Genomic DNA, 13,904 nt, shown 5'->3' on the forward strand with positions numbered 1-13,904 from the left:
ACACACACACACACACACACACATACATACATACATACAGGGTGAAAAACACAGAGAGAAAGTCCTGTAGCAGCACTGGAGGCATCAAAGCGTATTTTAGTTGGACTGAGGGCAGAATCAGATTTGCCCCCCTGCCTTTGATACACAAACACTGGGCTTTCCCTGACTTCTGCCTCTGAGCTACTTCCCTTCCTCATGAGCCTAATAGTGTGTGTATGTGTGTGTGTGCGCACGTGTGTGTGTGTGTGTAAGCACGCACGTTCATGCGCGTGTTCTCTCTGCATAAATCATCAGCCCACTGTGGTCTCTTCCTTTTTTAAAACATGAATATTAATATAAATAAACAACATTAGTTATAGTTTTTCTCTGACACCGAATCCATATGAACGAATTCCGAAAACTTTAAGATGCAAAAGAAACAAGATTAAATGGACGGTACTGTGACTGTGGCTGTGTGCTTATGCATATGGCCTTGTGCTGTGTGTGTGTGTCTGTGTGTGTGTGTGCGTGCGATCTGGCAGATGCAGGCAAAAGGCCGGAAGAGAGGTTGTTGGCAGACGTGCTCAGTGTAAACACAGAGGTGTTTTGGTATTGCCTGACCTCAACTAGAATCCAGACGGCACCAACTGAGTTAACAATTTGCAGGATTAGCCTGGATCTTTACAGGAAACATGTGGGCATTGATCGCTTTACTTTTATTTTACTTTCACTCATTATTTCGGAGAGGGTTAGGATGTTTTCATCTGTTTGTATGTGTGCTTGCAGGCAGTGAATGTGTTTTCTTGTATGTTTAAATGTAACTAAATGTCTTTGTCTCTTGCTCCCTCAGGTATTTCTTTGCCGTGTTGGCCATCCTGACAGTTCTGGGGATGTTGAACGGCTTGGTTCTTCTGCCGGTTCTTCTGTCCTTCATGGGCCCTCCAGCAGAGGTCACCCCAGTCGACAATGCCAGTCGTCTACCCACCCCGTCCCCCGAACCCCCTCTGCCACCACCGATGACGCACCATGGCTACTACACGGGCCACCACAACCCCCGGGCAGCTCAACAGCAGGCCTTTTCTGAGTCATCGGACTCTGAGTATTACTCTGAGATGACCAGCACATCAGGGATCGGGGAGGAGGATTATAAATACTGTGATCGGAGTCCATACATTGCATCACACACCAGCGTGCCAAACACGACATCTCACATACTGCTGGAGGCCAGCAAGAACCCCAGCTTCCCCAAGCTCACGGTACGCTGCATGTCAACAAACTAGATCAATAAAGTACTAAGTTCTTTGAGTAGAAGTTGTGAACAAGTGGTGTAAAATGTCTCTATCTCCTAATTCTCAGGTGGTGAAGCCGTTTACAGAAAATGGAAGGAAAGAACGATCGAGTGAATCCTCTCCCAGCGGCCAGCCATCTCTCAGCTCGCAGGTCTCATGCTGGGATGGGAGTAAGCGGGAGCAGCAGCAGGGCTTCCAGAGACTCCGGGCTCAGCCCGGCCACCCTTTACCCAGCAACAGAGCTCACTTTCCTGGTAGGACTTGTCAAAGCGGCCCCAGGCTTCAGGCCGGCACAGGGCCCCAGCCCAGCAGGACTAAAGGGTCGAGCTATAGCAGTAGCAACTCCGGCTTGCCAATGCAACAAGGCTCCAATGGGGGACCTGTTACCATGGTTACTGCCACAGCCTCTGTAACAGTCGCAGTGCACCCGAGCCTGCCGGGGGCCGCGTACCAGGGCTACATGCACGAAGGTTTTGACACGGACAGCGAGTCAGACTGTTTTGAGGTCGCTAAGAGGACTTGTGGCGACAAAACAAACCTTTCTTCATGTATGAAAGACTCTTTAGAGCTTCAAGACGTGGAGGCAGCACAGACAGAGCATCAGCTCAGCAAGACGCATGGTAAGTCGGCATCTGGATTGTCAAAGTTTACATTTTTACCAACAACACATAAGCGCAGAATCAACCCAATATGAGTCAGTTTCTCTGTTATTTTTATCTTCTCCTTGATTTCTATTAGAACGTTTCCTAATTTGCTCTCTTCTCTGTTTGTCTGCTACAGGTGGGTTGAGGATCCAGGCAGCCAAAGATTGCTAAGACCCCCTCACATGCTCCCCCACCCCAACGTCACTCTCTGATCCTGAGCACCCTGGACGCCCGTGGAGTCGCATGGCGTCACCGCACGTCTGAACTCATGTACATAGACTTCACATAAGGACGAGAATTTATTTCAAGGATATATAAAGAAAAATGGACTCGTTTTAAGAATTATATAAATCTATGAGTATATATTTTAATACTAAAAAAAAGAGGGAAGCTATTTAAAAGAGTACTGTATAACTTGGGTCTACTCTTGTGTCAAAGTTCAGATGGAAAAGAGTATTTTTTTTGTGGGGTGGTTGATATTTTTCCCCAGTGTATAGTATAAGAAATGTGCTATATGTAAAAAAACAAAAACAACAAAGTTCACAAAAAGTAAGATGTTATTAAGATATAAGCCTATTGAACATACATGGTCAGTGTTTTATTTCTATTTTTATTGGGTTTTTTGCTGCTACACGTCAAAATAATTGTAAGTGATTTGCCTTAAAGAATGCAGTACCCCCTCACCCTCACCCCCTCTTTGTTCAAAACATCATCACACACACTCACACCTTTAACACTGCCAGCGATTGAGCTTATCCAGTGATAGGCTTTACTTTAAAGAATACACACACTCTCCGTCGATATTTGCACTGTAAAAATACACACACACACACACACACACACACACACACACACACACACACACACACACACAAGCAAGCAGAGAAACACACAGCAGATACTGTAACCGTTGTGCCTTCGTTATGTTTCCCCTCCCGTCTCCTCGCAATCACAGCAGTTCCCCCCCTAACCCTACCCCTGTTTGTCACCGTTGAACGTGGCTTTTTCCGGAATAGGAAATGCAGAATGCATCCCTATCCGAGTGTCAACAGTCGGATTGGTTCCATCCCAGCTCGTCCATAGTTCACGTTCAGTCGTTATCTGGGTGTCTTACTTGAAGGAGCTGTGATCTGATCTTTATAAGCTCTATACGTTGGGTGAGGTTCAGATTTGTCACATTGTGTTTGACAAATGTGTTCACCTACATGTTTTATTTTGAAAGGGAATTCTTAAATCCAATGCAAAGGGAGTGATTTTAATTTTTTTTGCATGTTTTCTTTTCTTTTGCTGGCTGCTTTTGGGTTCTGATATGATGTCACCACCCACTGCAATTCTAGGTATTATTTCTGTTTGTTATATAAACTAGCTCAGTGTTTTAGCTCTTCAACTGCTTTTCTAATTCCTCAAACAATTCTCTTAAATGAAGCCACATGACATTTTTCTTTCATTCTTAACATCTTTTTTAATTTAATTTGCTTTTTTTCGTTGTTGTTTTTATTCAGTATTGGTCACGTCACTGCCGAGTTAAAATGCAGGGAAAAGATCTTTTTTTTTTTTTTTAAACACTTATTTTAAGTGGCAGCTTTGGATTCTTTTGTAGATATGAAAGAAGAAAAACATACGTAGGTACTGTGCAGTTGTGAATTATAAGAGAATATGAGCAAAGCACCATCATACAGTTTGATCTGACCGTACACAGGGAGGGGGGAGGGGAGCGCTCTTGCATTGGTTCGTAGTTGATTTTAAAAAAAATTGTTAATGTCATGCCATATAAATTATTTATATTAAAATTTTATTTTTGTAGTTTGTACAGATGTTAGTCACTAGACTGAACTTCTATTTTTAAAGAGTAAATATATATTATATATAAATATATCTATTTGTTGCCGAGTTTGTTCTGTTTGCATTTTTTGGATGTGGGGGTGAAGGGGTCATGGGAGGGAGGGAGGGTTCTTTTTTGTTTTTTTTTTGTTTTTTTTTTCTTGTTTTTGGTGTGAAGGGTGCAGTTGGAGAACTATGAAGGAGAAGAGGGCGTGCATGGATGTGCCAGTTACACACCATCTTGACCCCGACGCCATGTTTGTGGCCCTTCCTTCTTCATTGTTTTTTGTTTATTGTTCTCGTCAATGTCTGAAACACTGTGACTTCTGAAAACTATGCTCAAGAAAACCCTTGTGTGACCGTTATGTTCCCTCACCTGCTATAGAATTTAACTAACAAAATAAATCCAGTGGGGAAAAAAAACAAACAGTGTCTCTGTGTGATCTGTCGCAGTGGATTATGGGAATGTTTGCTCCTGTGTCTGCTGATTGGTCGGTTTATGTTTGTTTGTTTGTTAGCAGGTTTACCCAAGCAGTTATCTGTAGATTTTGGTAAAAGTTTGTGTAACAGGGGAATGTGGCCCAGAGAAGATCCCATTAGACCTGAGTGCCGATCTGGATCCAATAATTCCCAAGAATACAACTTCATTAGCCTCCAAAAGAGGCACAACATTCAATCAGAGAAGGATAAAAGTAAAGAGAAGAAGAGGAGTGAAAGGAGTAAAACTGTTGAATTTTAGGGATTCAAGTATTGATTTTGTTTAGTGGTTTAGGTTCTAGTAATCTGTGATAAATGTGTGTGAATGTGTGTTTTCGTGCTGCTGTAGACACTAAAGAGAAGCTGAGCTGAAGCATTGAACCACCTGTAAAGTGTCTGGGATCACTGGCTTCCTGGATCATTGTTGTGACTCGTCTGTCTAAATCTCTGCCGGCACACACACACATACACAGTCACACACACACACACACTCACCCACACGCGCGCACACACGGGATATGGCTGCATGCCTATGTGCACACCACATTCTCAAACGCACACACACTTCCTCACCTTTCCATTCACACACACACACGCGCACGCACACACAAACACACACACACCCACACTCAGCCCACCTGTGTAGATGAAAGGTAGATGCTGTAAATTCCTTCGCTTCCCACACAACAGCTCCTCGTTTGTCAGACCGAGCTCAGCAGCCGGCGTCTGAATCTGATACCTCCATCTTTTGAAGTCACTGTTATGCACGTCCACTTCTCACCAAACCACATACACACTCACACACACACACACACACACACACACACACACACACACACACATATATATTAGCAAACTGTACAGGACGTATATTTACATCCATACCAAGGGATTCCAAGGCTTTCACCACCATTTTGAGTGACACCAAAAGCAAAAACATTGATGAATGACATCATCAAGATGATTTCATTACATGTTATTTCCATTTTACTGTAATAAAATAAATGTATGCTTGACACCTGAACATTATTCTTGTCAGCATACCTTCATACTCTCTCTCTTTCCCTCTCTCTCTCTCACACACACACACACACACACACACACACACACACACACATATGAAACAATCTGGGATCCTGGAGTTTTCCACAGGGATAAGACATATTTGCAGTCGGTTATATCAGATAAGAACAGGCAGATAACTTTACAGCTTTCTGAGGCAGAACGTAGGTATTTCATGTTTTATATTTGTGTTAAGAAGAGTTATTTCATTTTTTTTAAATCAGGATAATGACATTACAGCAGCAGGACCTGTGAGCATACAGAGAGATGATCTGACCGTGACCTCTGACCTCCCTGGAGAGGAGGTTAGACGAAAGTGGGATCTCCACATCTAAGCCAGCACACCGGCAGCACTGCACAGTGTCTGAGCTCCATAAAATGATTTTGACAGCAATATGAAAACAATCTGAAGTGAGAGTGAACGTATGAAAGGAAGACGGAAGCACGAATCCCTGACTTCACATTAAGCTGAAATCACATAAATCAGCTTTTTCTGTTTGCATGTTCCCTCTCGCTCGCTCGCCCGCTTGCTCTTCTCTCTCTCTATCTGTCCAATCTATCTCCTCCATTCGGCACCGACACGTCTCATCACGGAGATTGAAACAGTTGCGCGGCGTGTTGGTGTGATGCTCACACTTTGCCAGGAAACACAGAAGAGGTGAAGCGGGGGTGGGGTGAAGTTCCTTCTTCTGTAAAACCTTTTGACAATGTTTTGGTTGTCTGCACCTGTTCTCTGACTTTCTCACGCATTTCTTGAAACATCCAAAGACTGTAAACAGAGAGAACAAATCACCAAAAGATCCGATTTTGTGGCATAAGCAAGAAGTGATGTGATAATAAATGGAAATCATACTAAAGGTGTAACATTGCAGACTTGTATGTCTTCTCCAATGTAATGGAAGGACTGTGGGTCTCACAGGGGCTGAAGGAACTACTGCCCTCCTTTGTGTGTGTGGCTGCAGTGTGTGGGGGCCCTGATAGCAGCTGATAGCCCAGATAACACAATCTCACAGCACAACTCCTGACCTGTGTGTGAAGGAGGGATCAATGGGGAATAAGAAAACAGAACCAGGGAACAAAAGACCTAACTCATGATCTGGTGATGCCGGTGTTATGTGTGTATGCGCTGAGTGTGAGTGTGTGTGTGTGTGTGTGTATGTGTGCACTGCTTGGGTGGCCCAAGGATGAGCGCCCATTGTTGCTGGAATTCAATAGGGCTGATTAGTAAAGAAAAGTGTGTGTGTGTGTGTGTGTGTGTGTGTGTGTGTGTGTGTGTGTGTGTGTGTGTGTGTGTGTGTGTGTGTGTGTGTGTGTGTGCATACAAAAACATGCGCTGGCATGTGCGTGTGTGAAGCAGGGGGGTGGTGTGTGTTTGTACTTTAAGTGCAGCGGAGAAGAATGGGGGAATTAGCTGTAAAGCCAGCGAGAAAGCAGACTGCAGGGCAGTGCCGGAGTGGCTAATCGGGTGAGGAGGGAGAGGAATCCCGGCAGGTCGCTGCAGCAGAGGGCCTCATGACTTCTCACCGGCCCTCTCTCTCTCTTTCTCTCTTCACCTCACACACACCCACCCAAAAGCAGCTGCAGCCCATAGCAAAACCCGGCTGCTCCAGGGAGATAAGAGCGCCCCCCCCCCCCTCCTAAATCCTGAAATTGGTTGAGCCCAGGTTTGCTTTCGAATCAATCAATCGCGTCCCTTCCACAACACGTTATAGTGACAACTTTACTGAAGTGCAAAGGCTCATGGGAGACTTGCTATTAAGTTAAACTTCTCTAAACTCATCCCCAGCGATTCGTTCGATCCCTGACACAAATTTCTCAACTTTACATAAAACATTTGAACCATTCCCCCCCTATTACTGCAGAAATTACAAGTATGAATCAACTTTCATGCCCTTACAATTGTGAAACACCCTTTTCCGTGTTTCTCAGCACTTGGATGATTTCGTGTTCTGACACAAACAACAAAGGATGTTTTTAATCCTGCAAATCCTTTTAAGACTTTTTTTCCCCTAAATCGTTCACAGATGCAGAAAAAAGCTTGAAAATTAGGAACGCCTGTATCTTAATTAGAGTTCGGGTCCACAAGCCATATCAGACTAAACTCATGAGCCAATACATTTGAAATCCACAAACATGTGACATATCACATAAACACACGTAACCTGTTCTCTCTTTCTGAGGTATTTATGGGCCAATAAGTCAATAAGCAAACCCTCATTCGTCTACAGGGGGCATCATAACAATCCCAAACTTGTTTCTGTGTCAGTAGTGGATCCATATGCAGTTATTTGTTCCATTCAATAAGGTGAAAGATCATAATTTAAAGTATGGAAACATGGATGTAGCTTATGTACAACAAATGTGCTTCATTAATAGTAATTCCCAATTCATAGTACTCCTCATAGTAAGTGAGTATTGCACATGATGGCACTATAATGAAACATTTCCTTAGAAGAACTCTGATCTCTTACCCAGAGTGCAGTTAACTTATTTTGTTACATCGCAGTACTTATTATTGTCAATTTGACTCTACACTCTTTCTATATCAGCCTTAGTGATCCTCTATATTCTTTGAATGAAGCCCATACATACAATTACACACTGTATTTCTTTCAATCTGGTGAAAAATATGAAATATTATCCGCTCAAATGAGACGCCAACCCTCAGAGAATCATTTTTTATCATTTCATACTCTGGCCCTTTCACTCTTCTCTCTATGCTGTCAGCGTTAAGTCTAGCTCTCTTAAAGCTGCTGCTCTGGTGCTCCATGCGTCTGTAATGCACCGTGATTGCGCGCCGCACCGGATTGTTGCTCCGACTGACTTCTTCTAATCATCTCTTGATGAAACAGAGGAAGGAGGAGATCAATATTTACTTCGAAATAACAAATGTGTTTGTAATCTGCGCCATGTGTGTAGGTGTGTGTGTGTGTGTGTGTGTGTGTGTGGATGTATGTATGTGTGTGTTTGATATACCTTGGCCGTGACCGGGTCCATTGAGGGGTGGCATGAGGAGGAGGGATACGAAGTTCCAGGCAATCATGCAGACAGGCGGGAGGGCCCGTATAGTGTAAACATGTTTTAAATAAACAGGAACCAGTGTAATGCCCTTTTAATTGATTCATTCTGTGCTTTGCTGTTTACAGAAGGGCCTAAATATGAGCCTCGTAAGGCAGAGGCCTTGTGTTTATAAGTGGTTTGTTTAGTTCAAACAATAACATTTTGAACACCAGACGCAGTCGTGGATGTGCCGTCCTGCGCCGTGCCGGATTGCTCTGTGGCTTTACGTTTCATTGTGTTTTTCACGTTCTTTCTCTCTCCCCCTCTCTCTCTCTCTCTCTCTTAGTTACTCTCTCTCTCTCTCTCTCTCTCTCTCACTCTCTGTACATGTGCGTGCTTGTTTCCATTTGAGAACTCCATTTTCGCGGAGTATAAAGGGGCCAAAGCGAGTCTTTGCAGTCCCCCACTGTCTCCTCTGTCCAATTTGCAGGCCAGGCAGGGTATGATGCTGTGTGTGTGTGTGTGTGTGTGTGTGTGCGCGCGTGTGTAGATGTCGCTGTGTGTGTGTGACTGGAGTTTAAATTGCAGCCACAGTGTAATGATATGGTGGCATGGCATTGTGGGGTACTCCAAAGGCAGGGCGGGGGTTGGTAATTAAACATATGCAGACACAGACACATACAGGGGTGAGAGGCACACACACACACACACACAGTCAGACAGAGAGAAAGAAAGAGAGCAAAGCTAAACACATTCAAGTGGGTAGTAAAAGCTAATGAAGGCTCAGCGCTAGGCTGGCACAGACAGCCATTTCATGTGGTGAAGCGGAGAGGAGGAGGACTGGGGCAGGCCGGGGAGCAATAAGGCTCAGCCCCACTCCACAGTCAGTTAGGCAAAACCAAAGCTCAAACTATAATTGACACCATGCATGATGGTGGTTTTGCTTAATATGATTGTCTCTTCAAAAAGAAAAGGCAAACAATGGCATCAAAGACTTTTTGAAGCGCTTCAAAAATAAAAACAACATTAAGGTAGGTAGCTCGCAAAGCAGTAAAGCATCGGTAAATCAACCCAGGTTTGTAAGGATCTAATAATATATTGGCATTAAATGAGGGAAACAATGATATCAAACATCCTATTTTTCTAGTTTTCATCATGTGGCTGATATGGTCCGTCTCTCACATCTGTCATTCCCCACCTGTCCACCAGCTGTCACCCCTGAGTTCCTGGCCTCCGCTCGGTCACCTGCTCCCAATTTCCTTCATCAGCTCCCCAGCACACACACACACACACACACACACAGCGCTCATTCCGCTTTGTTATCTGCCTGAAACCTTCCGCTGATTCACATTTTAAATCAAAGGTCATCGCTGCCATTTAAGATTGCAAGCAGCTATTGTAACAAAAGAGGAAATCTATCCTGTGTGTGTGTTTGTACGTTTTCCTCTCAGGTATGCATCCATGGCTGTGGTTTGGGGAGAGGCAGTTAAACTCTGGGTGTAGGAGTAGTTTTCCTTTGGGAACTTGGGGGGACCACATGTTACATCCTGCGCTATGCAAGCAAACATATGACTTCTGTGGTGGGTGCTGTGAGAGGGGAAAAAAAGGAAAAATGCTGGTGGGGTTTAAGGATTAATTTCAAAAGCTCACTGACACATTTTTGCACTATTCGTGGTTGGTGGTTTTGATTGGAGTTCCTTTAAAGAGGTCGTGTGCAGGCCTGCAGTATCTCAGCGTTCATTCTTTATGGTTCGTAGAAAAGAAACAGACCAAATTCAAAAATAGAGTTTATGGGCTACTTTCACAGTCACGGATAAAGGTTTGTTTCAGATGTAGATTATTTTTTCACTCAATTGTCAGTGTGAAGGGTAGATTTGGAGCTTAAAACTGCTTTTACTTATTTTTCCTGCGGTGAAGTAGCGTAGGATTTTCTGCTTTCTATAGGACGAAGTGTTTCAGCAGGAAAATGAATGAAGAGCAACAGGGAAATTGTGAGTGACAGAGCGGCCCTGTGGACCAGTTACACACCAAATGGAGAAACGGAGAGAGCAAGGGCTCTAGTGTTTTGTGTGTGTCTGGGTACGGGCATAAAGGTCTCAAGTATTCCAAAACTACAGCTTGTACGACATGTCTGAGTAGGGCACTCACAAAACATGTCAGACTACATCACATTACACGTCAATATTGGAGTGGTGAAATTGAGAAATTGTTTTGAATGAACATTTGTCACTCAGAATAGTGAAACTTAGACTTTGTTTTTTCCCCCTAATACTAATTCAAGTCAATGCCTTGACTGAGGAGGAAGCAATAGTGAATGGTGAATGATGGGAGCTATTGTAGTCTGTCATGTAGGAGCTTTGATGACCAGCAGAGAGCGCTTTGGTAACCAAAATAATCCCAAAACATTAAGGCTCATTTGAGAATTCCAATTAATTTATGCTGGTTTTAGGAATGACATGTCAGGGTGGAGGGAAGTGAGCGCAGAGGGTAAATGTTTTGAAACTGGACCGGCCCTGAATCATAACCAGAGCAGATTAAACAGGAATGAGTTGCAGGGCTGCCCGAGATTAACGAACTCAGCCCTGAAGCTCAACTCAAGCTATGATGTCAGTTGCATACAAATATATTCAGGAGTTGCCCTGTCAGGTGGATCATGGTGACAGCATATTGACTCTATATAAATTCCCTAAAGCAAAAAGTGAAGCTGTGCTGATCTGTTATGGTCTCTGCCTTCACTACAATGATGATAAATTCAACCTGCAATCTTTTCTTATGAAATGAACCGACTGCTGTCAGTGGAGTGATGTTGTGATTACTGCACGTGTCCAGCTTTGTGGCCAGACAAGCTGTTCCTGTACCGGCAGCTGTGTGTACTACCCTGGCCACTCTTTTACTGCAGGGACAAAGTAAATAAACAAATACAGTTGAAAAAACAAGTAAAATTTGCCAGCTTTGCCAAACTGTGGTGTCGGTATAAACGTGAATAAACAGCACATTGAACGAACCATTTTATGTGACAGCAGGTTTAATCTACTGTATATGCCAGTATTTCTTCTGATGGGCTTGAGATTTTTCACTGAAATGTTTTGGTTGATCTTCATATGTCACTAATAAGATGTTCCAAATGCACTCAGCGTTTGCTCTGTTTGGGCTTAACTAGAGAGTTTTTACAATATCCTGATGAATTAGTGTCTAAATTAATCTTTTGGAACATAAATCTGATATTTGCACACAAAAAAAGGCACATGTTAACAAGTATTGTTGCTGCAGCTGTTATTTCCAAGTGAAGATTAAGTTGCAATTGCCTGTTTGTGGCTAGATTGCCCTCTGCTGGCCATATGACGTAATGCACTACACATACCAACACTAAAGTGAAAGTGAATGGTTAAAATACGGATCACAAAAACCTCACAAATCATAAAAAAAACTATCTGCCTTGTAATATTGGTACATCAATCTTTGTGTGCTTCCCTTTTGAAATATCACCAGTCAGAGAATTGCAACATGAACCTTCATTGGTGCCAGTGAGACCACAAAGCAAATGAGCCCGTGGAACAGAGCCGGGAGCAAAGGAACCAGTGTGTGTTGCTCCTCTTCACTCTCTCCTTTGCTCCTTTGTTTTTCTCCCTGCTGCTTTCCTTCTCCTCCAGCCTTCCTGGGTGGCTTATTGAGTGTGTTCTGACCTCATGCATGTCTGTCTCTGTGTCTGTATATACACACACACACGCACACACACATACACATACACACACTTATATGTATGCATGTATGTTTATTTAGTCTGTATAGGGGAACAGGGCCTTGGCCACTGCCAATTTTCTTTACACTGAGAAAATATGCTTTTGGATGACTGGAAAACAGGGGAACAGTTAAACAGACTCAGGGCCAACAGATACATGACCCCTCCTTGCTCAAATCTACCACCACCAGCTCCACAGATTGAGAAACCACCACCCTAATATTCTGCTTTCTTTGAAGTTAATGTAATGTGCAGGGTGGAAGGTTTCAAAAAACATTAAATCCTCATCAGCATGAACATGGAGAGATGTTTGACAGAGATGCCTGTAATGTTGGTAATCAAAGAGTTTGAGTGAAGGAGGATTCACTAACATCACACCAACAACTTTTAGTATCTCATCCGGGTAACTGCTTATTTACAAACTCAATGAATATCCTCAAATATAACAGAAATGCAACTAGAATGCACACACGCACACACGCACTAATAACTTTGTTAGGCTATAAGTTACTTTAATAGCAGTAAGGATAATCTACTGCATATGAGCTAAACCACTGAGGTTCCTCTGAAGATCAATTTCTCCAAATGAAAAAGTTTGACTTTGATGTAATTATACAAAAATGTCCATAAATGCAACAACAACCTAAAATGGTAAATCATGACGCCACAAATCTTCTGTGAGATTCAAGCCATGTGGGGTTCTTTTTTGAGTATCATAAAAAGACACAAATGAACAATCAGGGGCAAATAAAAGGGTAATTTAAAAGTAATACAGCAAAAAACACAGTTTATATAGTTAATCCACACAAGGCAATTTGGGAAGTGTTTAGCACCGAGCTGAGCCTGTGAGAATGGAGTGACTGCCTGACTGCTGGGAGGGGAGAGAGGGGGGGGAGGATTTGAAGCCGGGAGCATTGAAGGAGAGAGGAGGGACGAGGGTTTGAGGGTAGAGCCGAGCAGAGGGGTGTAGAAGTTTGGGGGATGAAGGAGGAGAAGAAGGGAGAGGGAAAATACCACCCACCAAGCCAGTTGTGGAGAAGTTCTGGGGGGTTGGGCTCCTCACAGGAAACAGTTGTGGCTCCATCCCAGGCCTCACACTGAGCAGCCCCGGGCCACCCAGTCATCCATAGACAGACCCACCAAATGGCCTGTCCGGGCCAACCAACAGGGATTTGTTTATTTTTGATCCTTCGGAGGTGGTGGTGGGGTTTTTTTTGGGGGGGAGGGATTGTTCGGCACAAGCTGTTTATTAGACCTTTGATTTGTCATGTGTCAGCATTCGCTTGCGGGGAACGTGTATACATAAAGTCCAGCTTGTGTATAGTTTAGGAGTTTTGGAGGATGAGACGGGCGGAGAGGCTCGGGGAGGAGGTGGGGGCGGGGGGCGAAGGGACAAGACGAGAAAAAAAAAAGGAAGCCAAAGCCTCCCACACTAAAGGCAAAGCTGAATTGCATTATGGGTCATTCTCCAGCTGTCCTCGCCTGTTGATGTCATGGGTGAGGGGGGGTGGGACTGAAGCGAAGGAGCATGTGTACAAACAAACACAGGATTCCTGCGGTCTCATGGATGAAATGCAATAAATGAATCAGCGTTTAGTGGGAAGTCGTGCACATCTGTGGGCCGATAAGGAAACAACACTCCACAGTTTTTCATACCAAGTTGTGGATTTGAACACGCCAATGTGGAATGCAGTTAGAATAAAGGGAATTTTTCACTGAGGGCTCTTCTTTTAATGTAGTGGGGGAACAGTCTCGTTCTCATTCATTTGTTATTCTACCTTTGTGAATATGCTTCCGCTATAAAAACATGAATTCTGGTTTTCATAATATTTTCACAACCCTAAAATAAAGGTTGGCAATGCCCACTGATCCTTGCACACTCAATCCTACTTT

At 43.6% G+C, this 13,904-nt stretch overlaps 1 protein-coding gene across 2 annotated transcripts in view; it reads left to right on the forward strand.

Annotated features, from left to right (window-relative positions):
• The window catches only part of ptch2 (patched 2), a 28,586-nt gene extending 24,749 nt beyond the window's left edge, over positions 1 to 3,837 (forward strand). For both annotated transcript variants that reach the window (XM_076145079.1, XM_076145080.1), the window contains 3 exons: positions 830 to 1,235; positions 1,336 to 1,888; positions 2,049 to 3,837. In XM_076145079.1, coding sequence (XP_076001194.1) covers positions 830 to 1,235; positions 1,336 to 1,888; positions 2,049 to 2,083 — 994 coding nt within the window. In that variant the 3' untranslated portion in view covers positions 2,084 to 3,837. The remainder of the gene's footprint in view (positions 1 to 829; positions 1,236 to 1,335; positions 1,889 to 2,048) is intronic.
• The last annotated feature ends 10,067 nt before the right edge of the window (positions 3,838 to 13,904 follow it).

The sequence above is a fragment of the Genypterus blacodes genome, unplaced genomic scaffold, assembly GCF_046128005.1.
Source record: "Genypterus blacodes isolate CSIRO-AG114 ecotype Tasmania unplaced genomic scaffold, CSIRO-AGI_Gbla_v1 ptg000029l_1, whole genome shotgun sequence".
Classification (NCBI taxonomy): Eukaryota; Metazoa; Chordata; class Actinopteri; order Ophidiiformes; family Ophidiidae; genus Genypterus; species Genypterus blacodes.